Here is a 27,544-nt window from a genome sequence, read left to right on the forward strand (position 1 = left end):
GAGCTGGGGCCCAGCCGGAGCCGCGGTGCATCCTCACCCTCCGCCGACCTCTGCCTAACGCGGCCTGGCTGCAACATAACGGAGAAGCACGGCATGCCCCCCGGTTCCCGTGCCCGGCCGCTCCCCCCAGGCCGAGGGGCGGATTTGAGGCAGAGCGGTGGCGGCGGAGCTGCCCGCGGGATGTCCCCTATGTGTGGGGCAATGGTGCCCTCTAATGTCGGCTGGGCCCGGGAGAGGCGGGCGCTCGCCTGCGTCCCCCCGCTCGCCCCCGGGGAGCGCGGCCTCGCCTCGCCGCTGCCCCGCGGCAGGGGTGGGTTTCCAGCACGACCCCCACGCTCTCCCCCTATGCATTTGCAGCCGGTTGTCTTCCTGCACCTCGGAGACCCCTGACTTCTTGTCGTGTTCTCCCGTGTTCCAGCTCCCGGGGATGTCTGCGTTTGCTTCAGATGCCGTTCGGTGCATCGCAGGAGCTCTTGGCTGGGCTGTACGTAATAACATGCTCCCCGCTTTCTCACAGCTCGCCCAGAGAGCTCTAGGTAAGGTTTGCCGGGGAGACTGCTCTCCATGCCACCAGCCTGCAGACAGCCCTTTGCAGGTCAAGTGAGAGCAGCTTATTGAGACGTGCGGATTTTAAATCTACATGGCATGCACAGTACTTCTAGACTAATAAAATATATTGTAGCTATATTCACCATTCTCTGGATTTTTCAAGTTGTTCTGAGTTCGTATGATTCCTTGACAAGACTTAAGAATGGAGGAATACATTCACTTTATTCTGTGAAAATTAGGGTTAAGGTGTAGCTTGGCCATCACAGACTCATACAATCATAGAATGGTTTGGGTTGGAAGGGACCTTAAAGATCCCCTAGTCCAACCCCCCTGCCATGGGCCAGGATACCTTCCACTATACCAGGTTGCTCAAAGCCCCACCCAGCCTGGCCTTGAACACTTCCAGGCAGGGGGCATCTACAACTTCTCTGGGCAACCTGTTCCAGTGTCTCACCACAGTGAGACAGCAAAGAATTCACAGTAAAGAATTTCTTCCTAATGTCTAATCTAAATCTACCCTCTTTCAGTTTAAAACCATTACCCTCGTCCTAACACTGCTCTCCCTCATAAAGAGTCCATCCCCATCTTTCCTGTAGGCCCCCTTTAAGTACTGGAAGGGGTCTCACCAGAGTGGAGTAGAGGGTGAGAATCACCTCCCTCGACCTGCCGGCCACACTTCTTTTGATGCAGCCCAGGATATGGTTGGCTTTCTGGGTTGTGAGCACACGTTGCTGGCTCGTATTCAGTTTTTCATCCACCAGTACCCCCAAGTCCTTCTCCACAGAGCTCAATCCACTCATTGCCCAGCCTGTATCCACATTTGGGATTGCCCCGACCCAGGTGCAGAAGCTCGTACTTGGCCTTGTTGAACTTCATGAGATTCACACGGTCCCACCTCTCCAGCCTCTCAAGATCGCTCTGGATGGCATCCCTTCCCTCTAGAGTATCAACAACACCACTCTGCTTGGTGCCATCTGCAAACTTGCTGTGGGTGCACTCAGTCCCACTCTCCATGTCCCTGACAAAGATGTTAAATAATACTGGTCCCAGTACGGACCCCTGAGGGACACAACTCATCGCTGGTCTCCAGCTGGACGCTGAGGCATTGACCGCAACTCTTTGAGTGTGACCATCCAGCCAATTCCTTATCCACCAAGTGGTCCACGTGTCAAATCCATTTTAGAGACAAGGATGTTGTGTGGGACAGTATCAAATGCTTTGCACAAGTCCAGGTAGATGACATCAGTTGCTCTTCCCTTATCCATCAATGCTGTAACACCATCATAGAAGGCCACCACATTTGTCAGGCACAATTTGCCCTTAGTGAAACCATGTTGGCTGTCACCAATCACCTCTCTGTTTTCCATGTGTCTTAGCATAGTTTCCAGGAGGATCTACTCCATGATCTTGCTGGGCACAGAGGTGAGACTCACCAGCCTGTAGTTCTTCGGGTCTTCATTTTTGCCCTTTTAAAAATAGGGTTATGTTTGCCCTTTTCCAATCACTGAGAACTTCACCAGTCTGCCACAACTTTTCAAATATGAGGGATAGTGGCTTAGCTCAATGGTAGCTCAAACCCTGGAAGTCCAAGAGAAGGAGATGCAGTAGAGGATGTGGACCTCAAGACACGTACCTGGTTTTGTGCAAGGCTGGCATGCCTTGGGGAGCCCCGGGAGCTTTGTCTCCTCTACATCTTTCTGTGGCTGGTTCCCTCCCTAGGAGCGGGTGGCAAAGTAATACGGTGCTGTGGGATCTGGCTGTTCCTTCTCTCGCTCCCCAGGTTGGATTCCCTCTTCTTATTTGCCTCTCCCTTGGGGCTTGCCTCCCTCCTTTCTCTGCGATGGGGTGTTGAGATATCATGCGATGACGCAGCATGATGAGATAATTTCTCTCCCCTCCCCACCCCCTGGCTTCTTGTTTGTATTCTTTAATTAATTTATCTTCTCGCCTACAGCTTTAAATTTGCTTTTAACTTTGTAACGTTCTGAGGACACTGCGCTAAAGTTTTATTTGCTCTTAATCTTGTAAAGCAACCGTTTTATAATCTCCCTGCTAGATTCATAGCATTAATTTTGCTGCAAGCTTTGAATGTGGACCAAACATAAGCCAGCCAGCGGTGAACCTGAGAAGGGAGTGGTTTGATGAGCTCCCTTGGGGGAGTCCATCACATTTGTTTTACAGCCAGTTTAACAGTAATAAGGCTGCCCTGCCCGCAATACGGTATGTATTCCTACAGAGCAGGGAGTTAATTGTACCTGGATCCAGCAGCGCACTATAAACACATTTATGTCATGCAGAACAATTAGTTCTGTGACTCACTGCTGGGAGCTCAGCCTATGTTATATATGGGGCAGCATTTAAGCATTTGCATGTGCCACCTGTAACAGCAGTCAGAACAAATCCCGCTAGTGTTCGGCATCCTGCGGATCCAAAGAGAAACCAAGTGCCATATCCCCTAACAGAGCAGAGGGGGGTGGAAGACCGTGGCTAACACTGGCTTAAAGGTGTTTTAATGGTTTGCATTACATCCACCGACATAGCTATTTCTTAATGAGCCAGTTCTCGAGTTTTGGCCAGAAGCTGAAAGGACCTGATACCTTGGGCTGTGGTCAGAAATGTTGTTAAATACTCTGATTACACGTGATTGTAATGTCCTTTGGTAGATGGTGGAGGCCAGGAGAAAGCTATGTTTTTTCCTGCGCTGTGACCAGGCTGAAAAATCATCAGATCATTCTGTAGCCTTAAAAGTTACTTTTACCAGCTGCTCTGCCACTTCTTGCAGGAACTATTACTAAAACAAGTTTGTAGGGCAGTGAGCTCCAGGTGCCCGACTGTGAGTTTCAAGTAGAGTGAGTTTTGGACTGAGTGAGGACGGGAGGATCAGGCACCAAGAGATGCACTTGTACCTGACTCTTGATTAAACTTTAATTTCATAAAGGTGCAATTAAAGACACACCCTGATGCTGCGCAGGATAGCAGGTATCTCACTGTCCCCCAGCGAGCATGCAGTCACACATGAAGGCATTTCAAAATGACGTGGTACAAATTCTTCTAGTGTGAACCATGAGCCACATTCTCAAACATAGTCATGACCGAACGAGTCTGAAACAAATGTTTTCCTAACAGTAGAAGCAGAAGAGGAGCTGGATGAAAAACCTGAAGATTAAATCCTGGCAGCATGGAAATCAGAGGCAAAATTCCCAGTCAATTCAGGTCAGGTTTTCAGCCTAGAGCCAAGTAGTCCAGATCTTGCAGCTCTTCTCAAAGTAAAAATGAGTCAGTTGGTCATCACTGGTATTCAAAGGGAAAATATAAACCAGGTGAAATCATTTAAGCTGACAGTGGCCAAGTGGTAGTGAGTTTGCTCTGGAAGGAAAAAAGTGTATCTGGAGGTGCTCTGTTTATGGAGTCTCATTGCTTTCTAGATCAAATTCAGTTGCTTTGCAGATGGAAGAATGGCACTTTCTTTAACTTCCAGCCTGAAAATTTAATCTAGAGCCTTTCCTTTTCATGCACCACAACCGTTAAGCAAGATTTTCCACTGACCTGCCCCTGCAGTCCTGACGAGGTCCTCGGCCCCTCTGCAGTCCTGCGGCTTCCGAGGGCGCCTCTGGTGGGATTCGAGGTGGTTGTCACTTCACCTGTGCAGAGCTGGCTGAATTTGGCAAATTATTTAATTGCCAAGGCTCAGGAGGAATATAACCCACTCCCCTGGCTGTGCTGGGCAATAAATAAAAGGAATAAATCCTTATTGTTTCATCTTGAAGGTAATGATGAGAGAGCCTGGGAAGAGCTGCTGAGTAGATTGGTGTCAGTTTTAATAGGAGTCTCCAGGACCCAGCCAACATCAGGGGGAAGTCAGAGGGAATTTCTTCCTAGCACTCTGGGGCAGTGCTCCCTGGGGCAGTTTGACAGAGATAATCCCATTGCTGTCTGGTAGGGCATTAGGAAAATGAGCTGGGATAGACCCCTTTTGCTAGCGGCACTTTTTCTTTGTTTCAAATATCCTAATTATTTCCAAAATCCTCAAATCCAATCACTGCTTTAGCAGGACTGGTTCTCAACCAGTTTGGATTGAAAATTTGCAAGACTTGCTTGATTTCTAGAAAAGCCATATGATGGACCCTGGTTTTACTGTATGGAGACTTTGATGTAGGGAGTTGTGTGTTCCAGAAATGGAACACGTGAACCAGGGAGCAGAGCTCCAAGAGAGTTCTTCTTGGGTTATTTCCAGTCTCTCCAGAGCGTGAAAAGATTAGCGAATGCCAAATGGTACTGACAGTGGCAAGTCCAGCCCAAGACTATGCAGGCATTGCTGGTTTATGCCAGCCTTGCATTTGGCCCTAGGAATGGCCTAGCATCAGGCAGCAATATGAAAGCAAAAAGCCTCAAAAACAAATACTGCAACAGAAAATGTTTAGCGCATCCTGGTCACAGCCATCAGCCAGCCCCCCCATGAGCAGCAGCCAGCTCTGGCTGGGGCTGGCAAACACTTCTGCTTTGGCAAGTTTAGAAGCACTAATTCCCTCTCTGTGTTCTTTCCAGGGTATAAATGCTTTTGCCATTCCTTGCAGAAGGGTCTGGGTCTCTCCTTCTGTGGTGGCAAGTCCACAGCAAGTGCTAATACCTTTGGTCAATGACAAAGAGTCAGGGGGGTTGTGAGCCTGTGATCATCTTGGGGACAAGCTTTAAAAATTATTTTAAAATATTTGTAAAAAATAAATAGCTCTTAGGGATTTTCTCTTAGGAAAACTTCTGTGTGCCTCTCATGTCCCACTTTAAATTGCTCCTGATGCCAGAGTTGGATCCTAACAGTAGGCAAGGTTTGCTCTGATTCTTTACAGAGAGACAAATTTCGTTCATAGCTCCTGGTGCTGTTCCAAAATAATTCTGAAGAATTATTGTAAGCAGTGAGCTTTCAAGAGAGTGCTTTAAAGACATAATTGAGCAGGTTTGGGGTTTTTTTGTGTGTCAGACGTACCTGCAACGTGTTAGGAATGCAACCTCATCCTTTGCTCTGAAGAAATGCCATGCCTATAGAGATTGAACTGGAAAGAAGAGAAGCGAATGGTACCATGCAGATGCTGGCCTCTTAACAGCAAAGTTTCAGATGTATTTGAAGTGGGACTTATTCATATGATAGAGTAGATTGACTGTGGGGATGTGTCTTCTAAACTTTTCCACCTGTTATCTTTCTGTCCATGCTAGAGCTGTATTCGGCGTTCAACATTGGTTTAACTGAATTACCTTGAAAATTTTCCCCAAACCGCTGTGATATCCCTGATATCCCACTCAAGAGCCATTAGTGGGTCCACCCTACAACCTCAGCACTAAAGAGCCTGCAAGGAAATTCCACCTCCAGCAAAGGAGGTTTGATTTCTTTTTGTCTCAGGCGAATTCAAGCGGAAGGCAGCCGGGAAGGCCAGGAGGAAGCAGTGAAGGATCTCCAAAGCCTTCTGGTGCTTTGAACAAAAAAACAGCAGTCTTGGGACTGTTATCCCTCTTGTATTCGTAACTAAAATCAAGATTGTAATCATTCTCCCCAAGTAGGCCTGGTTACAGCCTTTATTGCCGATGCAGGGGATGCAGACCTGGCTGGCAGAGCGAATACTGCCAAGGGCTAGTGTTTTCTAGAGCTTTAAAAACTGTTTTTCCCAGGTGAGTTGGATGACAGGCAGGAGTACGCGCTCTGCTCCGACTTGCAGCTGTGTGAACTCTGGGGTTTGCTCTGACCGTACAAATCCCATTCAAGACTTCAGCTGAAATCAGGTGGTGTTTGTTAGAGGGAAAAAAATAAAGACTTTGGGTGAGGCTTTGAAAGGCATTTAGAGTCCAGATATATCAAGAGGTGTCTGGCCACCTTTGGGATTTCACCACCTCTGAGCTGCTGATAAATCCAGCCCTGTGTGACTATGGATACCTTTGTCCCACCTCTTCCGTCCAAGGGCAGCGAGCATCTGCAACGTAGGGTTGTCTCCCACTCACATAGCGGATGGAGGCAGCTGGGCACAGGGGCAGCCATCCCCTTCCCTCCACATCCCATGTTGGCTCCATGCAGGTCCCGAGTTCACGTGGAGAAACCAGCTAGACAAATGGAGCAAGGCCAGGAGGGTACACGTGTCTCCCCTGGCTCTGAGCAGATAAGGATTTGTCTGAGGATGTAGCACAGACCCTCCTCTGTGAGGGGAAGCCGTGTCTGGGATGTGCAAGGTTTTACAGACACATGCTTTGCCCTTCTCTAATTGCTTTATGCAGAAACATACATTAGCAGAAACACTGAATACACATACGTATTTTATTTGTGCTGTGTACAGCTTGGTCGGAAGGCTAACCGACAGAGAGATTCTTGTTACATTGTGTTGCTGGTGGTGTCCCAAATGCTCGAGAGTTATAAATCAGGCAATTGTTTGATTCTGACACAGGAAAATGTTTTGGTAAATGCAGGAGGCTCAAGACTAGCTGAAAATGTCTGGGGCTCCCATTGTGTGCAGAATGTAATGTGTGCGGAGGAAATCTGCAGCATTCCTACAGCAAACCACAACAAGAAGCTCCATACAGCCCCAATCAGTTACAATTCTCATATAAATTATAATGGCTTAAATGTTATTTAAATTATAAACAGTTTTTGCATTCCAGACATTGCTGTGATTCCAGAAGGTGGCTGTATAATACCAGCTAAATGAAATACTGCATATTGCAGGCTAAGTATGAGGCTTTATTTGTGTATGTGTGTGTGTGTGTGTGTATCCGTTTTTGTCACATCTAGCATAGTCTTTGGCTATAAACCTTGGACTTGCAATGCACTGTGTGTATCTTGGAGCCCAGGGCTTCATCCATTATCCAGCAGCGAGTTGTCTGAAGGTAAGTCATGCCAACATGCCAGTAAGCTGAAGACGCAACCACAGAGGCGGCAGAAGTATCCATCGCTTCTGGGCCATCACCATCCCTTATTAGTGTGTGCAGTTTTGCCTGGACCCTGCTCAGCAGCAGATGGTATAACAACTCCTTTAATCACCGTTTCCTACATAGATGGCCATGTCATGCTTGCTTAAAACAAGTGTGGCTTGACCATTAGGAAGAAGAATGGCAAGTCTGGGGGAGATCATCCCTTGTCCAGGAGAAAGCTCACCCAACAGACCTAGGCTTTCACTATGTGAAGAGTCATTTTTTTCTTGCTGATTCTTCCATGTCCTAGCATAGCAGACCACTAGAGGCTGGTGGCATTTGCTGGCTTTTGATACTTTCACTTGAAGAAGGTCGGTGGCTGCTCTCTGGGCAGCCCAGAAGCCCTTCTCCACCGCATGGCAGCAGCTCATTGAAGCTTGGGGGGTTTCTGTTTGCCCAGGAGAGATTTTGGGGCAGATGTGGGCCACAGCCATGGCAGCACCTGGGAAATTACTCTGGAGGTGGTCCTCTGGCTGAACTGAAATACATCCTAAGCAAGGTGCCACTTGGTGTCAGCAGGCACGAGAGGCTCCTGTTCCAGCGAGGTCCTGCTGGAGCCGATGAGACTGGATGGATACAAAGAACTGAGCTTTTTCTTCCTATTTGGTCATGTTATTCTTGGTGTAACTCTCCTGAATTCAGGCCACAGGATTTTTCCAAAACTCTTTTACAATTGACATAGTCTCTGCCCCATCTGCATATTTTCTCGTCAAATTCCAGCATTCAGAGATGTTCTCTTTTGGTTTAATTTTTCCAGAATATTAGAGAGGACAAACTGCCCTGTGGTTAAACAACAGGACTGACGTCCAAAGGATGATGAAGTCTGACTCCAGCCTCTTCCACAGAATTCCTCTATGATTTCAGTCAAGTCATGAAAACCCTCTGTCTGTTAGGGTCCCATCTGCAAGACAAGGAGGATCTTCCTCATCTGAGCCTCAACCTCTTTTTGTGTTTGCAGGGCACCAAATGGAGCCTTGATATTAATTAGAGCTTTGGGGCTTTGTTAATAATAACCAGCCATATTTCAGATAAAATGTGATTTGCAGTTTAATATGCTAAGTAACAAAGACTTTACCAAAAGAATGAACAATAGCCTTTTCCATTTCACAAAATAATTTGCCAGGCAGAATAAGCGCACCAGCATTTTTATAAAAACAAATTATAAATAATTGCTTTTTGCAATTTAATACACACATAGAAAGAGCCAAAAGAGTTCAGCAACCACTGGGAATCTGATTTCATTGCCGATTTGGACCGTCTCCGTAGTTTTTATGAAAATCCCTGAAGACTATGCTATTTTGTAAACTAAACATGGCTTTTTTTTGCTGGCCATGTGGAGTCTTTTTCCATTCATTAGTAAACTGCTTTTTTCGCGAACACAATTAGACAAAGGAATAAATCAGTCAACAAACATGGGACATAATTTTGGCAATACCGGGCTGTCTATGCTCTTATTTGCTTAACTGTATAAATCTTTCACCAGACTACAAATGAGACTGGTTCCCTCAGTGTTGGGGTTGGGGGAAGAGAGGGATCAGGCCAGATCCTGTAGATTTGACGGCTCGTGCCGCCCATGACTGGTGTTGAGCAGTTTCCCTTATTATGGCAATTCAGCATTCCCGCTATTGGGAAATCACTTTGGGATATTTCTTCCCTTTCCTCTCTCGCATTTCAGAGCGTAAGAAACATCACCGGGATGATAGCTCCCTGAGGGCTGTGTCTCCGTAAAGGGTTTTTATGTCTCTCCTTGCCCGAATATCTGCATGCCTCACTGGTTTTGGTGCAGTGGCCTCATGATGCTCTTGCAAGGAGAGCAAGGTATGCTCATAATTATCCATCTCACACCTCATGTCCCTCCTGGCACCCCCCAGCACACAGCCCATAGAAATGCAGTTTCTCTTTGCAAAACGAAATGAAAGCTTTGCTGGACCCAAGAGGCAGCGATTCCCTCCCTGGCATTCCCAGCCGGCTTTCCTGCCTGCCATAGGTATGGGCCCATATCCCCAGGGGCAAGGATTTGTGAGTGATCTGCACTGGAGCAGGATTTGGTTCATCCTACTGGGTTTTTTTGCATAGCTGGAGAGACATGCCAGCTCACATTCATAGAGGATTTGAGACCTAAGAGATGCCCTTCATAGCTGGGCAGCACGTCTGCACTTCTATCCCTCTTCAAGGCTTTTTTGAGGCTGTGAAGCTTGTTTTGACCTTCTGCAGACAGGTGAATCCCACCCAGAGTACCTTGTGTTGCTACAGATCATGTTAAGCTTCTTCTGTAAAAAAATACAAGTTGAGAGAAGGATTTGGGATTTATTTCCCTGAAATTTATCCTTTTTCAACCAACATTTTCAACTGCTGATATTGCTGTGGATGGATTTCCCTTCCCCATGCATATGCACTTTGAGCTGGCTTTGCTTCCCATTTCCAGTAATTTAAGAAAAGATTTCTGCCCAAGTAACATAAACTAAGTCTTTATAAATTTTTTTTTTAAAGATGTTCTCAGGTTTCCCACTCTGTTTTTCTAGAGATCACCAGATAAATAGGCCTCAGGAAAGATATACCGGGGAAGGCAACTATAAATACTCCAAAAATGTTGAGAATAAGTGTCAAGACTTAATGCATAGCTAATGGCCTAATCTGCAGTTTCATCACAAGACATTTATCTCTTTGCTTGCTTTCACCATAGTCTCCCTGGAATATCTGTCCATTTAAAGTTTATTTATCCTACCCAAGAAAATTAATTTCCTATTCATAACCTATTCCTCCCCAGTTTTGAAATTAATCTTTATTTTTTAAAGATGGCTTGTCAGTGACTGAGCACTACCTATGCTGTGGTCTAAAATTGAGCCAGAAGGAGCCTTTAGATAAAAATGCACCACCAGCCTATGCCATCTGTCATTAATGGTGCATTATTGCTGAACTGGCCCCTAGCTGGATGACTACAAATGCAGTGTTCAGCGGGGCATAGCTGGGAATGGAGTTAATCTCCATCATACTTTGGCTCCTGCAGACATTTTCAGACAGGTTTCTCACTCGGGGAAGGAGGAGGATCTGCCTGGTGTCAGTCACACCGGCTGTTTTTCCATCGGTGCTCGTGCTGCCACCTTTAGCCCCTAGATTGACTGATTCGTGGGGCGAGATTTTAAAAATCAGGTGCTGAAAGTCAGGAAAGTGCAAGTTCCTGCACAGAAGACCTTGCGGGAGGACACCAAGATGATTTAGGGCTGCCAACTTCTTGGCCTAGTTTGGAGAATACAGCTCATCCCTGTGTCCTTGGGGCCAAGGCAGCATGGACATGGCTTGGCTCATGGCTTGTAAAGGTGGCTTAAAACCCTCTTCCCTTTGTCCTGTCCATGCCAAAGTGCAGGGATGGGGAGATAAATGATCCTGCCCAAAGAGACTATTGCTAGAAGAGGATTGCTGAGTTGGGCCCAGGGCACTTTCATACTTGCAGCCTGATCTGGGATGCTAAGGAGCAGGCTTGGGCACTGACCCATCAAGAGGCATCCAGTGATGCACAGGAACCAAGTCCAGTGATTATAGCTCATTTTCTGTGGTCACCTCCACACCAGGCACCGAGTTTAGGACCCCACTTTTCAGAACTGTGTCTTTTGTCCCAGAGGCTGAAAATTAAACTCAGTTGGTTTGGGGTTTTTTTTACTCCATTTCCCTTGTCAATGCCAGTAAAAAGAAGCTAAATCTGAGTGAGAGCATGTGGCTGGTTAGCTGGCTGCACTGCATGCCCCAGGCAGGATGAGGCTCGTATCTGGTGGAGAGTGGCTGCATCTGCAAGTCATTGCTTCCCTCGGTCGCCTTGCTGGGATCTGTTTTCAGTTGCTGCTGAGACAAACTCACCAGTCAAAATACTGACGCCTTTCAAGTCCAAGTCAGCAAGTTTCCCGTAAGCAGTGCTTTACATTGCATTTGCATGAGTTGCTTTTTTGGTTGTCTTGAAACCTCCATAAACAGAGTTCTGTCATTAATTTTACTCTTCTATTCAATGCTGGTAATTTGTACATCGTGCCTGTCCAGCGCAAACCAGAGAGTGACAATGTTGGTGCTGTGCTGCAGGACATTCAAAGTGCAGGCAAATCCATTGTTTTGCACTGAGATGAACCAAATGTTGAGCACTGATCTTTTGCTAAACTGGGCTACATGCTGGGTAATTAATCTTCCTTCTTCAGTAAGAAATACAACTTCTAGGGTGTTGTGAGTTGGGTCTGTTTGAGCGCTGGTATCGCTGTAGGAAAGTCATTCTTTAAAGGTGCTTTTTTACTCATGCTTTGGCTGAGTTTGCCTCCCAGTTCAAGAGGGTTGTGGACAAACTGGATTGGACCCAGGGTAGGGCTACCAAGAAGGTCAGGGGTCTTGAGTATATCATCTTTGAAAGAGGTGAAGGGAATTGGGCTTGTTCAGCCTGGCAAAGAGGAGGCTGGGGTGATCTAACAGCCACCGGCAACTACTTGAAGGGCAGCTCCAAAGATGATGCAGCCAGACTCTTCTTGGTAGGGGCAGCTGATACTATGAGGCACAACAGCCACAAGCCGCAGCTTGAGAAATTCAGATTGGACATTAGGAAAAGCTTCTTTCCCAGATACTTAGGGAGGGGGCAAATCTCTTTTCTTGGCGATTTTCAAAGCTTGTCTAGAAAAAGCCACAACTGAGCTGATGTGTTTGAGCAGGAGAGTGGATGAGATCTCCTGAGGTCCCTTCCTACCAAAAGTCCTGTGATTCTACAAAACCAGGGCATTGGGGTCTCTGCTTTCTTTTTCTCTTTAAAATAAAGATAATGCTCAACCAGACTTCTAGGCTTCAACAAGTAAGAAAACAAACAAATAAACCCCCAAGCAAACAAGCAAGCAGACAAGCAAATAAAACCCTAAGTAAACAAGCAAGCAAGCAAACAAACAAACAAGACCCCCAAAGGACAAATGAGTCTTGTTTATTTAATTCCCCAGTTTGCAGTCAGTCTCATGATTTAATACTTTTTTTTTTTTTTTTAAATATTTTTGGCATGGACTGGTAATTTGTAGTCTGAGTGGAGTCACATGTGAAGATTTGCAAGCTCAGCCTTTCTATAAATTTGCAGCACCTGGTGAAGGAGGGAAAATGGCTCAGCTACAGGTGTTGATGAGAGCAACTCTAACTGCATGTAAGACCTATGCTTGTTCCAGGATCTGTATAAATCTAGTGCAAGAAGCATGAGGACTTGGAAATAGCTGTTCTGCTGTAAGCTTCACTTGCAACCTCCAAAAATAAAATCAAAGTGCCTTTCATGAAGGATTAAAACAGTAATCTCTTCCGAGCCACCAGAGGTAATAAAAGTGAAAGAAGTGAAACAGTTAAAGAGTTGAAGAGTGTGTCATGTGCTCTTGTGTGGGGCAATGTCCGCTTTCACGCTGCTGGGATTCTCAAGCTGGTCTTTGTTGTGAGGGTACTTGAAGCAATGAGCCCACCTGGGACAAGGCTGAAGAATGAGATCCGTGGTTTGATGTGTACTTACCTTTGATCCTGCCTGGCAAGTAAGCAAAGGGGAGAAAAAAAACAAACAAAGAAAAAAATAAATTGCTGGCATGCTGACTCAGCACCTTTCACACTGTAAGCTTTGAACTGTACACACAGTTTCTGCACCTTACCTATGCTCCACGTTCCCAGCTAGAAAGAACCTTCGTGTCATTTTTCAGCCCGTCAGCCTGCAGTAAGTCATTCCATGAGCACTATGAATGCAAAAGCCAGCTCTGGAGGTGAGGAAGAAGCCTTGGGAATGAGGAGCGACACCCTGGGGGAGAGCGTCCGCTCAGGAGAGGGCAAGAGGAGACAAATGATCCGTGTTGCCTACCTGATTGCAACCCTAGAGCTGACCTTCCTCTTCATGCAGATGGGAGTCATGCCTGTGAGTATGGGTTGTCCTGCTTCACAGCACGTCTTGCCTTCAATGCCAGGCCATGTAGTTTTCCAGCAAAGTCAGAAGAGAGTTTCTAGCAGGAGTGAGGAAAGTGTATTCCTACCTAGCAAGCAAGCTGTGACTGTGTTCAGGGTATGCCCAGGCAGTAAAATCTGGTTTATTATTTGTACTGCAGTAGCACCTAGAGCCCTTTCCTGGCCTGATGGCCCTGGGTGAAGCTGATGTAGTTTGTGTCTTCTTGCTTGCAGTGGGAGAGTGACCCAACAAGCAGGCAGCAGAAATCAGAGGTTTCAGATCAGAGGTGGGTTTTTCTGAGGGTGTAATAAACCAGCTGTGAGTGGGAATCGTTGCTTCTCACTTACTGGACTCTTCTGTCTGGTATCATAGAATCATTTAGGTTGGAAAAGGCCCTTAAGATCATCGAGTCCAGCCATAAACCTAACACTGCCAAGTCCACCACTAAACCATGTCCCTAAGTGCCACATCTATACATCTTTTGAATACCTCCAGGGATGGTGACTCAACCACCTCCCCGGGCAGCCTGTTCCAGTGCTTGATAACCCTTTCAGTGAAGAAATTTTTCCTCATGTCCAATATAAACCTCCTCTGGAGCAATTCGAGGCCATTTCCTCTTGTCCCGTCACTTGTTACCTGGCAGAAGAGACCGACACCCACCTCGCTACCACCTCCTTTCAGGTAGTTGTAGAGCACTATAAGGTCTCCCCTGAGCCTCCTTTTCTCCAGGCTAAACCACCCCAGTTCTGTCAGCCGCTCCTCATAAGACTTGTGCTCTAGACCCTTCACCAGCTTTGTTGACCTTCTTTGGACGTGCTCCAGCACCTCAAAGTCTGTCTTGTAATGAGGGGCCCAAAACTGCACACAGTGTTTGAGGTGTGGCCTCACCACCTACCGAGTACAGGGGGATGATCACTTCCCTAGTCCTGCTGGCCACACTATTTCTGATATAAGCCGGGAAGCTGTTGGCCTTCTTGGCCACCTGGGCACATTGTTGGCAAATATTCAGCCAGCTGTCCACCAGCACCCCAAGGTCCTTTTCCGCCAGGCAGCTTTCCTGCTCTTGTGAGCTCCTGGATCTATGATAAACCTGTCCACCCCTGTCTCCAGTGAGCCCATGCCTTCTGGGAGATCTCTCCACTGGTTTTGTGCCTCCAGAGGCAAACTGCTCCCTCCTTCTGGGACTAAATCAGCCCGTGGTGCCCTGAGTGTGTAGGCTGAGAGAGAGTTTATTTATGGGAGATCGGTGTAGTCGATCACCAATCAGTTACAGGGGGTTTGGGGACCTGGGTGCAGAGCATGTACTGGGGAAGCAGGCAAGATTGGGGCACCTCCACACCTTCTGAGAGCTGAACTTGCCTGAGAGTTTTAAAATAGATCTTAGCAGATGACACAAAACAAAAACATGAATCAGAAATAGCCCTCCCTTGAGCATACAATTTCAAAATAAAAAACCCCAAAGGATTGTGACTCTTCAAGGTGTGCATCTGTGGTTTTTTTGCAAGCTCAGGTTGTGGGTGTACCATCCAGATTATAAGTAAAAGCAATATTTTGCCCATATTGTGCTTGCATTAATTCTGGCTTGCTCAATTAAACAACAGCTCTAAGACCTTACTGCAGTTATTTCCTGGGTGATGCTCGGGCTGCCCCAGGTGCGGGGTCTGGAGGCAGGAAGGCTACTTAAAATCTACCTCATCCCCCTTAGCAGTAGCTGAATATGTTCAGCTGTGTTGGACTGCAAAGGTAAAGGGCAGTTCAGATTTGTCACCTGGTTCAAAATTGATGGTTTTGATGACATCCTGCTGATCTTCATTGGTGTATGGTGTGGGACGGAGGCTTTTGGTCTTTATTAAGCAGCCTGTGTCTGACCCAATGCAGATTTCATCTCTAGGTATGGGGAACTGAAGGAAGTGCTTGTTTGGAGCTGTAGTCCTCTCCACACGAACATTAAGCTCTTTATTCAGAAATATAGCATACTTTGTTTCCCCTGACCTGTTGGGGTTTTTTTTTTCCTTTTTTTAGTACTTGGCAAAGAGCCTAGGTTTGGATTTGGTGGGGTTTGGCTACCTCCAGACAACCTTTGGCATCCTCCAGCTTGTGGGAGGTCCCATTTTTGGAAGGTAAGTGAGAACAATTCTTATGACCCTTTTCATAGCTGAAAAAGGCTATGCATTTTTATACTTTAATAAAAAACTGTTTAGTTCTGGTTCGTGGTCCTGTTGAAGTGTTTGAAGACTCATAAATGGGCAAGGGGACAATAAATACTATAATTAGAAATACTGCAACATAGAAGCAGCCTTTATATTAACTTAGGTATGTTTTAATGACACACATTTAAGTGTAACAATATACTGGGAACAGGCTTAAACCATCAGAGTCCTCAGAGCCCGGGTCCTAACGGCTTAATCCTGCAAATGTTTTATAGGCATGTGTAACCTTAGAAATGTCTTGTGACTGGGAAACCTAAAAAAAGAGGCTATTTATTGATGTTAAGTAGAGCTATCAATGAAAATAATCGAAGGCCGTGTTATTTTTACAGCTGAATCTTACTATCTGCATCAGTGTTTAATACAAAGCTAGACTTGTATGAATCTTTAAGAACTGGTGCATCTATAAGCTCATCTATCAAAATAAGAGAAGAGTGGAAAAGACTCAGGTTTTCTGCCTCTCTACCCCATGGGACACATGCTCCTGTTCCTAATGAAATGTAAATGGCCCAAAAAAATTCGAGTGGTGGAAGCATGCATTCCCAAAAAGCAGAAAAATTTTGAAGGAGCAGTGTAATCCAGTGACAGGAAACTAAAATGAGGCTGAGAACATCTAGCTTTTCTTCTTAGTCCTGCTACTGATCAAGAAAGTAATAAATGGATACGGAGCTGGTGTGTGCCTCAGTTTTCCTGCGTGGGATGTACCATTCTAGTTGATGTAGATTGTGAGCTCTACGGGACTCTCTGGTACCTGGTGTGTAGCACTTCAAGGATCTGATCTCTAAAAGCCCTTGTACAATACCATAATAGATGTTTTAAAATTAATAACAATAACATTAAATTCACCTGTGCAACTTGGAAGAAAATGTGTTCCTAAGAATGGAGGTGGTGCGAAGGGCCCAATTTGAATGCTTTTTCTATTAATATACAAAACTAGGGTAATATTTCAGTTTTGGATCTGGTGCCCTCTGAAATCTGGTTTTCCTCTGTGCATGCCATTCACTGAAGGGAAGGAAAATGGCAAACCAGAATCTGTCTGGGTCCGGACTCCCACTGGTGTAGATGGAACTGAAGGTGTATATTGCCAGATTGAAGCCAAAATTTGCAGTGTAGATTTGAGATAAGAAGGATTCTCCTAGACGTGAGGCTGCTTTGACTTCAGCGTAAAGTTAGATAAAGAGAAAATGGGAAGGAAGGGGATAAGAGAAAGAAAAATGTGTAGTTTAGGTCAGTTTTCCTTGTTGTTCTTGCCTGATGCTACTAAACAGCCATGCGAAGATGAAGCACTGAATTTACTCTTAAGGAACAAAACCAAAAAAAGCCCTGGACTGTCTAGTTAATCACGGTCTTTAGGTTACAAACAGCTAATATAAACTTCCCTGGCTTTCATGTAAACAGAGAAGCTTTGACCTGTACCTCTTCCTCAACACAAACCCCTTTAATTACTTATTCTTAGCTTTGTAGACTAGTCTTGGCATTTTTTTGGTTGCTTCTTTTAGTGTAAGCACAACTAATTGCTATGCAAGGTAACATTCATCTGCTAAATGTAATATGCAACTTCAAGAAAAAGAAGGAAGGAGGAATTAGCGTGAAAAACTTTATCAAAGACCTATTTTATGGTCATCTTAGTCCCAATCGCTCAGAACTCTTTCTGTAGTACTCTTGGACTTTGTCCAGCTTAGCTTTCTAAAGTATCTTGGAGTTGAATAAAACCTGAACCAAAACCTCATCTGGCTGTTTTGAGGTTTTTTTTCCTCAAATAGAAGCAAATTTGAGTCACAATTGTGAAGTCTTTATTGAACCTAAATAGGAAGCTATCTATTTATTTTCTTTAAGTGGTGCTGAATGAGAAATGTTGCTTTGAACATCCTCTGGAAAGACACTGGAATAACTTCTATTGACATTGAACCTGAACCAAAAAAAATTAACTAGCCTGATTCCCTGGTCTGAACCAACTCTAAGAGTCACAAAGTAAAATTTGAGGGTGCTATGTGCTCTGAAGTGATAATATTGAATGAGTTACTGAGTTGAGCTGCCATAACCACCTCTACCTGTGGCTGGTCTTTAGCAGCTCTGAGACAAATCACATTTATTCATTGAAATGCCAGTGGAAGGGACTTAAGCAAGCACGTGTTACCTTGTGCTTACAAGGGGTCTGGAGACAGGCTGAGCAGTGGCAGCTGTCTGTGTGTTCCCCTGTTACACCAAAGTGTCAGTGCCCACGTTCCCAGGTGGGCAGCTGGTGCTTCAGCACTGGTCCTTGCATTCCTCCTCCAGGCAAGGCTTCCAGTTTTGGGGGGCTTGTTTTGGTGTATTTTGGGGGGTTTTGGTTTTTTTACAAGGCAAAGTTTTGTATTGCCTGTAGTCAGCAACGAAGAGAGGTTACACAGTGAGCTCAGCTCCTCTGAATACCTAGTCCTCTTTTAGGAACAGAGTGCTTCTGAGAATCTGATCAGAGCTTCCCATGGCAGATAAATGAGAGTGAGATGACCGTGCAGCTCCATCCATCTGGGTGCATCATGCTTGTAATGACCTGCACAGTCCCACTTCTGACAACCTTGTACCATTTCTGTACCAGGTTTGCAGATCAATTTGGCACCCGAGCTGCCTTAATTCTCTCCTGTGCGTCTGGAAGTGCCTTCTTCCTGCTCATGTCCATCTCCACCAGCATCCCCCTCCTCTTCCTCTCCAGGCTGCCAGCAGTGTTCATGCACGGGCTACCAGGTAAGGTTGGCCAGGGCTGAGTGACTTTCCAAATTGTTTTTATTGCCTGATTCCTCTCTTCTTGTTCGTGTTGCTGGAAGTCGACAGGCTCAACAGCATGAAGGAAGGCAGGAGGAACATTTGATGGTTGTCAGGGGTAAAATGGTGAGAACATGAAGCAGCAGGTATATTGATTATGGAAAGCAGGGCTGGTAGCCTGTAGTCCCAGATCCATTCTCTGGTATGATCTTGAGCAAATTGTTTGGACTTCACCGTTCAGATGTGGGTGATGAATACTTGCTGGCAGTAGTGCTATCCCAAACTTCTCAGCTGCCTTCTTGTAACCAGGATATTTTATAGGAGACTTTTTCCCTTTCTCCTGGTAAAATGAGCATATTAGTCAAAATGAAACATGGTTACAAAAATATCTTCCATTACTCACCAAGCTGCTGGGCTTTAGTTGGCCTTTCCTAGATGTTTCTAGTAAAAACCATGCAACAACCTTTACCTACCAGAAGTCTGTGTAACTCGTGCAAAAGGACTCAAGCTGATAGGGTGTTAAGTCTCTTCTTGCCACTTGTGAAGTGGTTTATTTGAGTGGTTTTGAGTGTTTTGTTTCATATGACTGACAGGCTCAACCAATTCCATTCAGCGGTGTGCATGAGCATTTGCCCCGGGGTTGCAAGCACTGTTTTGTGGCAGGCGCTGTTTCTGTGGCCTAAAAATTTATACCCGCTGCTCAGACCCTGGGACAAACTTCTTTCAAGGGATTTGTTTCCCTGCAGGTGCTCAGAAGGTTATTACAGACCTGACTACTCCTTCTCAACGCGCTGATGCTTTGGGGAAGCTGGGGCTTTGCTTTGGAATAGGCATCATCATTGGCTCTGCCCTGGGAGGAGTCCTCTCCACCAAATTTGGGTGAGTGATCCACTTGTTCGGTGTTGGCCTTGCTGCAACCATTGAGGGAGCTGCTAAAGGGTATTTTGCTCCCCCCCCCAGCTTTTGATGATACCTTACTACTGGTGGCAGTAGAGGATCGTACCAGAACTCAAAATTTTGCTTTCCATACTGCTACCAAGAACTACTCCCACTGTTTTTAAGGGGACCTTGTTGAAAATCTCATCTTCTGTCTACTTAAATTGATTTAAAAACAAGTTGAAGTGAGAAATGGAGTCTGTCTGTCTCCCAGTTGTCTTCTCTTTGGAGCCGAGTGTGCTGAAAAGCAGCCCATATTGCATCACTTGCTTTTAAGAAACAGTGTTGAACAACTGAGAAATGGAAATTGGGAGCAGTGTGAAACTCGTGGGGAAACTGGTGTGCTTGGGGGATGCTCAATACAGAGTAAGACCTTGGGAAAAGGGGAAAGCAAGCTTGGGGGAAAAGAGTGAGGAGGTCTAGCCCTGTCACAGCAAGATGAAGCATGTGCCTGCCGCTTCCCTGCTTGCTTTCCACAGCCTGGCACACTGTAGCGGGCTGCCACCTTCTCTTACATGCTGCAATAGGAAAGAAATGCCTGATTTTACTGTATTTACCGGTTTCTGTTCATTACTAGTAAAGGAAGCTCAAAAGGTGTGGTGTGTCGGAGAACTCTGCAGGCAGGGAAGTGCACGTGGCTGTAATCTTCCTGGAAGATTCCCCAGAGTTTCTCGGGGAGGGGGGAACTTTTGAGTGTTTATTTTGCTCTGCTACTTTTATTATGGACGCTTGCTTCTGCAGATTCAGGTTAGCATGGAAATAACTTTGTTCAACCTTATAGCCGCTCTATAGCGTAGGATAGAGGTTAAAAATCACTAGGGGAAGCTCTGGTTTTCAGGAATTGGGCTTGTCCTGGAAGGGGTCCGTGTCGCTGGCAAGTGTCAGTGTCCGCTAGGTGTCACCGTCGGCCTGCCCGCCGGCGCTGCCGGCAGCCGCCGCAGCCACCCGGGGCCGCCTTGCCGGCGTGCGTCCCCTCCCCTCGTTTGTACAGCAATGCTATCTCATTAAAAATCAGTTTTCATGAACTTCAGGCAGCTAAGTCAGGTGTCATTGATTTTTTTTTTTTTTCATGATCTTTTTCCTAGTGCCATAAGCACTGCGGACTGTATATGGTGCTATGTCACCTGGGCATTTTGCATAGGGCACACTCAGTTACGGTGCTGGGCACCGTGCGTTGGTCTCTGAACCCTGTTGTGCATCCATATGCGTTCAGGTGCTGCAGTGGTGCTACTTTGCATCTCAAATCTTTGCAAAGGTTAATTGAGTAGAAGACTTCAACCTTGCTGCCTTAGGGAGTAGCCCCTGAAAACTCTGTTTGCTGCTGTACCTCGGCAGTGTTGGGCCAAGTTAAATGCTGCGGGCAATCTCAGGAGTTTTCTTCCTCTCGCTTGAAACCTGAAAAGGTTTTCCTTGATACTTTTGTGGTTGGTGCCTGTTCTGTGTCGGCCAATTGACACAAGGCTGGCTAGGAGGATTCATTTTGTAGTTGTTATATGGTTACATAAAATGAAAATCTGGGATGTATGTAGTATTAACTAATTCAGGATTTTAAAGTATTTATAGATCTTGATGGTTGAGTGAGGTTTTAATAAGTATTCTTTTTAATCAAATACAGTGATTGCATCCCTTCTGTGTGTTAACTGTCTGAAAGTAAAGGTTACCTTAGTTCTCAGCTTAATCTTTGGTCATATGCCTATATTTAAACATCACCATTCAAGTAGCATTGTTATCTAGCAAAAATTTATGGGGTTTCACTTTCCAGCTTGTGCATCAGTCACTGGTTTATGGAAAAATCAGCAGTGGGAGAGAATCCCCTGTTTCAGTTAATTAGTTAGAGACTTGAATGCAGCCCAGTTTTTGGATATCAGGGCTTGGTGCTGTCAGACAACAGGATGCTTCCAGATTCCCCAGGTTGCTGCTTATTTTGAAAGCTTCTGGCCCTTACATTTTGAGCCTGCAACATAACACTGAGAAAAGGGAATGTTGCCTGTAATTATGGGAAAGTAAGGGACCTGCACCTGAAAAACTACATAGCTTTTGACTTTCCCATCACAGGGGGTGGTTTCCCTTGCATCCGGTGGAGGGCAGCTTCAGCTTGCAGTTCACATGCTGCTGCTGAAGCATCCCATCGCAGCGGTTTTAGGGCTGCTCCTGCCGTCCCACAGCAGGACTGGGGAAAGCAGCCTGTCTGCTGGAAGCATTTGGTTTTCTCCAAGAGGATCTGTGCATCCCCCTGGAAGGAAGGTAGGAATTCTCATTAACAAGGGACAAACCCCAGCGTGCTGGCAGGACCCTTCTGACCACCCTGATGTGCAGACAGTTGATTTAATTTTATAAACAGCAGCTCTAGGCTGAAGGACTGCACAGGGAGGCCACTCTGGGTGTTGGTAGCCACCTTTGCCACAGCCAAATCCCACTGTTGCTCTGACACCGTGCTTAGCTCCTCTGCCAGATTTCTGTGCAAAGATTAGAGGAGCAATCTACTGATTTTTAGTATTTTGGCTGATATTGGCGGTGAGTGGGAATTCAGCCCTGCAAGCAGATAAAGACAGCTCTGTGCCACAAAACAGCCCCCAGAGCATCCCCAGTGCCTCTGGCTGTGTCTGCAGCAGTGTCCTGGAGGGAAAGGAGTGGGTGTCACATTATGGATGTACCTGAAGCTCCTTGGCCCTGTTGCCGTATCCCACAGATTGGCTATTAAACATTCCACCCTGATTCCCACATTTGATACAGGAAGGCTCCAGCTGTACTTGGAGCTGTGTAATCGCTTCCATTTTTTTCATAGAAAAATGACTCAATCTCCTTCCTTTGAAAATAAGCCTTTCTGCCATGTCATGGAAGAGCAAAGCTGGAGATTTCTGTCCACTCTGCATTCTTCACTCTCCCTCACCACAAAGCTGGCCAGCATTCCCCGTCTGTTGTTGACAGCATTATTCATATGTTAGCAGTGGTTTGTATACAAGAGAGAGGGTAGAAATCAGTCTCAGTTCCTCAGCTGATGTCATTTTGGTATTATTCCACTGTATTGTATTTACCATTGATGTACTTGACTTAAAGAGCTGGTCTGTTGTTGTTTTCATTGTTGGAATAATATTTGTCAGCCCTTATTTATTAAGGGAGTCCCAGGGAAGTTGAATGGCTTGTTCTGATTTTCCTAAGATTTTTTGGATGTCAGATCCTGACCTCTGCTCCTAAGCTGTAACCACCAGCTCCAGCCCTTTCTCTTCTTCTCTCTGAAGTACTACACTTTTCCCCCATGTTTTCCAAAATTTTGAATGAAGCTGTAAGCAAAGGAATTGTGACGTACTTTCTATTGGCAGGGGGATGGTCAGGCAAATTTACACCACCTGAGGATCAGGTATAAGCCAATTTATTAACACAAGCGGTTGTAACCTTAACCATTTGGAAAGTGTTTTCATGTTTGTATGCTTTTTTTTAATTGGTGTTTTCTGGTCATTGACCAGGTGGATCAAGATTGGGGATATAAAATACCTAGCTCAAGAATAACTCCTGTAGTTCAGCCAAGGTCTCCAGGTTCTTGGAGAGCCTGCAAACTCCATCACAGCTCATTCACAAAAGGTGACTAAGAAAAGGAGCTCTGTTTGCTCTCTGCGCATGTTCCCCCCTCCCTGTACACTTACTGGAAAGCTGTTAGGGGACCACAGGCTGCAGGTGAGTGTGTACCCCTGGAGAGAAGTGATATGGTATTTGTAGTAGGCTTTTGTGGCAGCGCTGTGGGTGAAGGGTGAAAGAAGGCGGCTGGATTACTCTTCAAAAATGGAAAGATGAGCCTAGGTAGCTAATTACAGAGATTTCATCCTTTCTTCTGGGACTATGATTAATTGCATTTGGCTTCTTTCTTCTTTCTTTCTAACAAGGATATACAGAAGCTTTGCTGTATGACCCAAGATTCGTTTGCTTTCTATGGACAAGGAGAGGTTTCTTCATTTTGGTGACTCAGCTGTAGGCTTAAATCTCTTGGAGTAATTATTCTTTTGAACTTGGGATTTTCCTGGCCAAACCCCTTTGGTCTCTTATTTAATATTATTACAGCAGGCTTTGGGGATAGTTTGTTGGTTTTTTTTTTTTCCTGGCTGTGCTATTATCCTTCTTCCTCAAGGGGAAAAGAAGGAGCTTGTTCGCCCGGAGTAGGGAATTGCATTTCTTTTCAATAACCCATTTGAACAATGTCCTCTGGCAGGGAATTTCTCATCGCTTCGCGGCAGAGTGGAAAGACTGTGGGTGTTGAAAGGGCTGAAGGTTGGGAGCTGGGAAGGCGGGTGGGAACATGGCAAAGGGTGAGAGGGTTGCACTCCGTTTTGGGACAAAGCAGGGCATTCTGCTGCTGGGACCTGCTCCAGTAGAAATGGTGGTATTTCTCTGCCTGGGATGATGTCAATCAGCCAAACAGCATGGATTGGTGACACTTGTACAGGCATTACTTTGTCCTTTATATCAAGGGTCTTTGGGGAGAGGGAGGTGGTATCTGCTTGCCAGGAAGTCATCCACGAGCTCCAACATGGTCTGTTGGTTGAGCTCTGTGGTGCCTTGGGAGAGATGGGGAGGGAACAGCAAACGGGCTTGTTTGTCAAGGAGCTGATGGTTTGGGGAAGGTGCAGAGGACCTCAGTTGTGGCTTTCTGTGAAAAATAAACCAAAACAAAACAGGATCCAGAGATTCTTTTTCTCATTTACTCTGCATGACAACAATCTTAGTTTTGGAAGCCATGATCCCAAAGATTGTCTGTAAGGTCTATGTTAACCAGGTCTGGATAGAGGATCATGCACATCATCCCTCCACAACTTGTTGGTTCAGAGTTCAGGTCTAGGGCACTTTTCGCCTCTCCTCTATTCCCAGCACCAGAGCTTTCTAGTTCTGATGACTTGTTTAACCTATTCTTGAACCTGAGAAATGCCCCAGTGCACTTTGGGTGGAGTTCACCCACTTAGACATCTACAGTGGAGACAGCTACACCTAAATTTGCTGTTCAGACTCTGTGTGGTTGATGGAGAGGCACAGGCACTTCTACAGCACCCTTTACCTCCTCATGAAGCAGGTCTGAAACAGCTTGGGGAACAGACTGCTTTGTAAGCTTTCTGCTCACTTAATACCTGAGTCCCAAAACACTAGCTCTGGCCATCAAGACATTGTGCCTGTGGTCACAGTCCTGGAGTTTGATGCTGGATTGTGAATATACCAGAAGTCACCAGGATGCAGGTTCTGAGCAGTTTTCCCTGTCTGTGCTGCCTTCATGCAACAGACAGGTCTGCACTAAGTTGATCCCCAGCCCTTCCTTCCTGCAAACCTCTACCCTACCTATCACTTCTAGGCCACCAATTTTAGATTTGGGTCCACTGGCTTTCTTCTATTTACCCATTGGAAGATCACACTGACACTGCAAAGGTGCCCTCGTTCCCCCTTTGCAGACCTTCAGTAAACCTGGCTCTTCCATCCTCTCCCTACAACCCTGGTCTGAACTTCAGCGGAGGGAGGCATGATGATGGGGCACAGAGCTCCTCTTTGGTCCTTCACCCATAGGTGGGGCCCTTTCCCAAGGGAGGAAGAGTGGGGTTCAGGGCAGGAGCCAGCAGCTTGTGGGAGGGAGAGCCCATGCCTTGTAGCTGCCCTCAAGGGTATGGGGTATGGCTGAGGAGGGCTGGGCTTGGTTTGAGCTAGCGGGGTGCTGGTTGGCAGCCCTTTCCTCAGCCTTGTCAGGAGCTCCCCATTTTCCTTCAAAACCCTCATTCCCACTTACCTTTCTGCAGGGATTTGGTGGGAGGGCTGTGAGCGTGGCTGTGCCAGCTCACAGGGGATGTCCACCTGCCCCTTCTCCCCACAGCACCCTCCTTCCTCCCGGGCATCTCTGTCATTTTGTGTTAGCTGCTTCATCTTCCCAGGAAAACCATGATGAAAAGGCATTAAAAAAAAAATAAAGAAAGGGAGAAAGCATCCAGATCTTCCTGATGTGGCTGATTTGTGCTGCTTGGACAGAGAACTGAGGTTTGGGGGCTGCTGGGAATTGACTTGCACCAGAGCCGTGGGAAGAGGGACTCCTGGCATGGTTTGCCTAGTGTCCCTCCGTGGGTTGACAGCTGTTACCCCAGCAGACAGACAGTTAGGAAATAAAGGGGGGGGGGAAATATCTATGCGGGAGTTAAGGAAATTTCCCCGCTGCCTTCTCCAGCTTTCATTGTGCCTGTGCACTGGGGGAGGCTACCCTGCCTCGCTGCCCCATGCCTGGAGTCAGAAAGTGAGGGGGCGGTGGGTGACTGAAACCGTTTTGTGCATGTGGTGGCTAGATTGCAATCAAAACCGCATGTGTTTGTGAAGTTACCTCTGCTAAACAATTATGGATGTTTGAACACTGCTCCCCTCAGCCGATGCTTTGAAAGCGTTGGGTTTCTGTGTGGCGCAGTGCCCTGCCTGGTTAGTTGTTAGCTGTATTCCTGCAAGGTTGCACTGAGGTGCCGGCTGTCTTTTCTTGTCAAGCCTGGCTTAACAGCCCCAAGTAATAAGTGTAAAAAATGGAAAAGAAAAAAAACAAACCCCAAAACCTGGAATTTTATGGAAAGGCACAAGGTATTTTGGGTTTGGCCTCACTAGCAGAGGCAGCGTCAGAGGGCTGAACATGACCCTCACCGTGCGGGTTGCACAATAAGACAGTGTCTGCTCATGACTCACTGGAGCTTCATCTGCTCTTCCCACTCCTGGAATATTTCATGACTGGGCAGCAAATCCAGCAGTATCACTGGGGATTGAAATCCAGGGAAATACTGTTTTCTTTGTTAACAGAAAATAGAAAGCACAGAATAGGCTGTGATTAAGTCCCTGAATTGGGATTTGGGACTTGGCTCTGCTGCGATTTTCCTGTGATGTGAGTAAGTCATCCCATCCCTCTGCACTGGTGTTCCTCATGCATAATATGGGGCAGTGAGATGGTTTTTCCTTCCCTCTCCCAATACATTTACAATATTGCTATTTAGATTATACAGCCTTTGGGATGCAGACTCTTTCTTTCACGAGGTGTGCTCATGCAAATATCTATTACCTGGGGGAACATGTCCACTTTTTCCTGGATGTATCCTCTTCTTCATCCCCTGGTGTCCTGGGCAGGCAGTCTTTGTGAGCCCAGCTACCATTCCATTTTTGGGGCTTGTTTCTTTTTTTTAATTATTTATCAAAAGCAAGTGCCAGCCTTTTGCTGTTTCAGAAAAGCAGCAGAAAAAACCAAGCTCAGCTAGCCATAAAGCTCAGTGGTAGGGGAGTCCCAGAGGCTGGGGGCTGAAGTGCAGGGCTGCAGAGCTGAGCCCAGCAAGAGCTAGCAGAGGGACCTGGAGGGCAACGTGGGGTGGCACAACCTTCCTCCATTCATACCTGCGCATGTTCGTATGGACAGGTCTCTCGTTTACATCTCCTAATCCTTTAGATTCAAAGGGTCGTGCTTACATTTCATTCTGATCTGCTTCGGTGAACGAACCCGGCCTTGTGGTGAGGTTGGAGCAGGAGGGATGTGGTGCTTGTGTGGGAAGGACTATCAGACGAGGGAGGGAAGGTCGGGATGCACGGAAATGTGTGGATTTGGCATGTGAAAGGTGGACTGGGAGGAGTTAGGACTAGGGGAGCGGAGGAGTGAAGCTCTGCAGGAGAAAGGCTTAGTGCTTTTAGATGTATTGGGTCATCTGGGCCAGTAAGATTGGGGCATCAAGGGGCTTGGGCTGGAAGGAAGTAGTATTTCCAAAGTGGACCTTCATTTGCCACAGGGGAAGAAAGGGGACAGCACATCCACTGCTGCTGCTCTCCCCTGTTTTCCTCCTGCCTGAAATATGGCTGCTGTAAAGGATGGGTGGAAAAGCAACCCTTCTGGAGGAGTTTGGGGTTGGGTATTAAACCCTTCCTGGTGCTTCTCTTGGCCATTGCTGCTGGATTGATGGGATGAGCAGGAGGCTGCCAGTGGATGGGGAGATGCAACACCCCATTGTCACAGGGTGCCAGTTCACCGTGGCCCTAGGTGAAGGCTAGGCTGCTCGGATGGGGTGCTCAGAGGGAAATAAAAAGGGTGTGACCTTTGCATGAACTACACCAGCTTCCGCGGTCCCACTCAGGGTTTTTGTTTCCTTGCAGTCTCTTTGTGAAACCCTCCTCACAGCCACTCCACCAGCCAGGCAAGAGACAAAGGTATGTGAAGCGTTCAGGCAGTGAAAGCAGCCAGAGGGCAAAGGAGTTTCTGAATGGCCATTTCCAGGCTAAC

The 27,544-nt window shown here is 46.4% G+C and overlaps 1 protein-coding gene across 1 annotated transcript in view; it reads left to right on the plus strand.

Annotated features, from left to right (window-relative positions):
- The first annotated feature begins 13,210 nt into the window (after positions 1-13,210).
- The window catches only part of SLC22A18 (solute carrier family 22 member 18), a 62,920-nt gene continuing 48,586 nt past the window's right edge, over positions 13,211-27,544 (plus strand). The window contains exons 1-4 of the mRNA XM_009288748.1: positions 13,211-13,384; positions 15,434-15,531; positions 18,197-18,342; positions 19,107-19,239. Of these exons, the coding sequence (XP_009287023.1) occupies positions 13,211-13,384; positions 15,434-15,531; positions 18,197-18,342; positions 19,107-19,239 (551 nt within the window). The remainder of the gene's footprint in view (positions 13,385-15,433; positions 15,532-18,196; positions 18,343-19,106; positions 19,240-27,544) is intronic.

The sequence above is a fragment of the Aptenodytes forsteri genome, unplaced genomic scaffold, assembly GCF_000699145.1.
Source record: "Aptenodytes forsteri isolate BGI_AS27 unplaced genomic scaffold, ASM69914v1 Scaffold8, whole genome shotgun sequence".
Lineage (NCBI taxonomy): Eukaryota > Metazoa > Chordata > Aves > Sphenisciformes > Spheniscidae > Aptenodytes > Aptenodytes forsteri.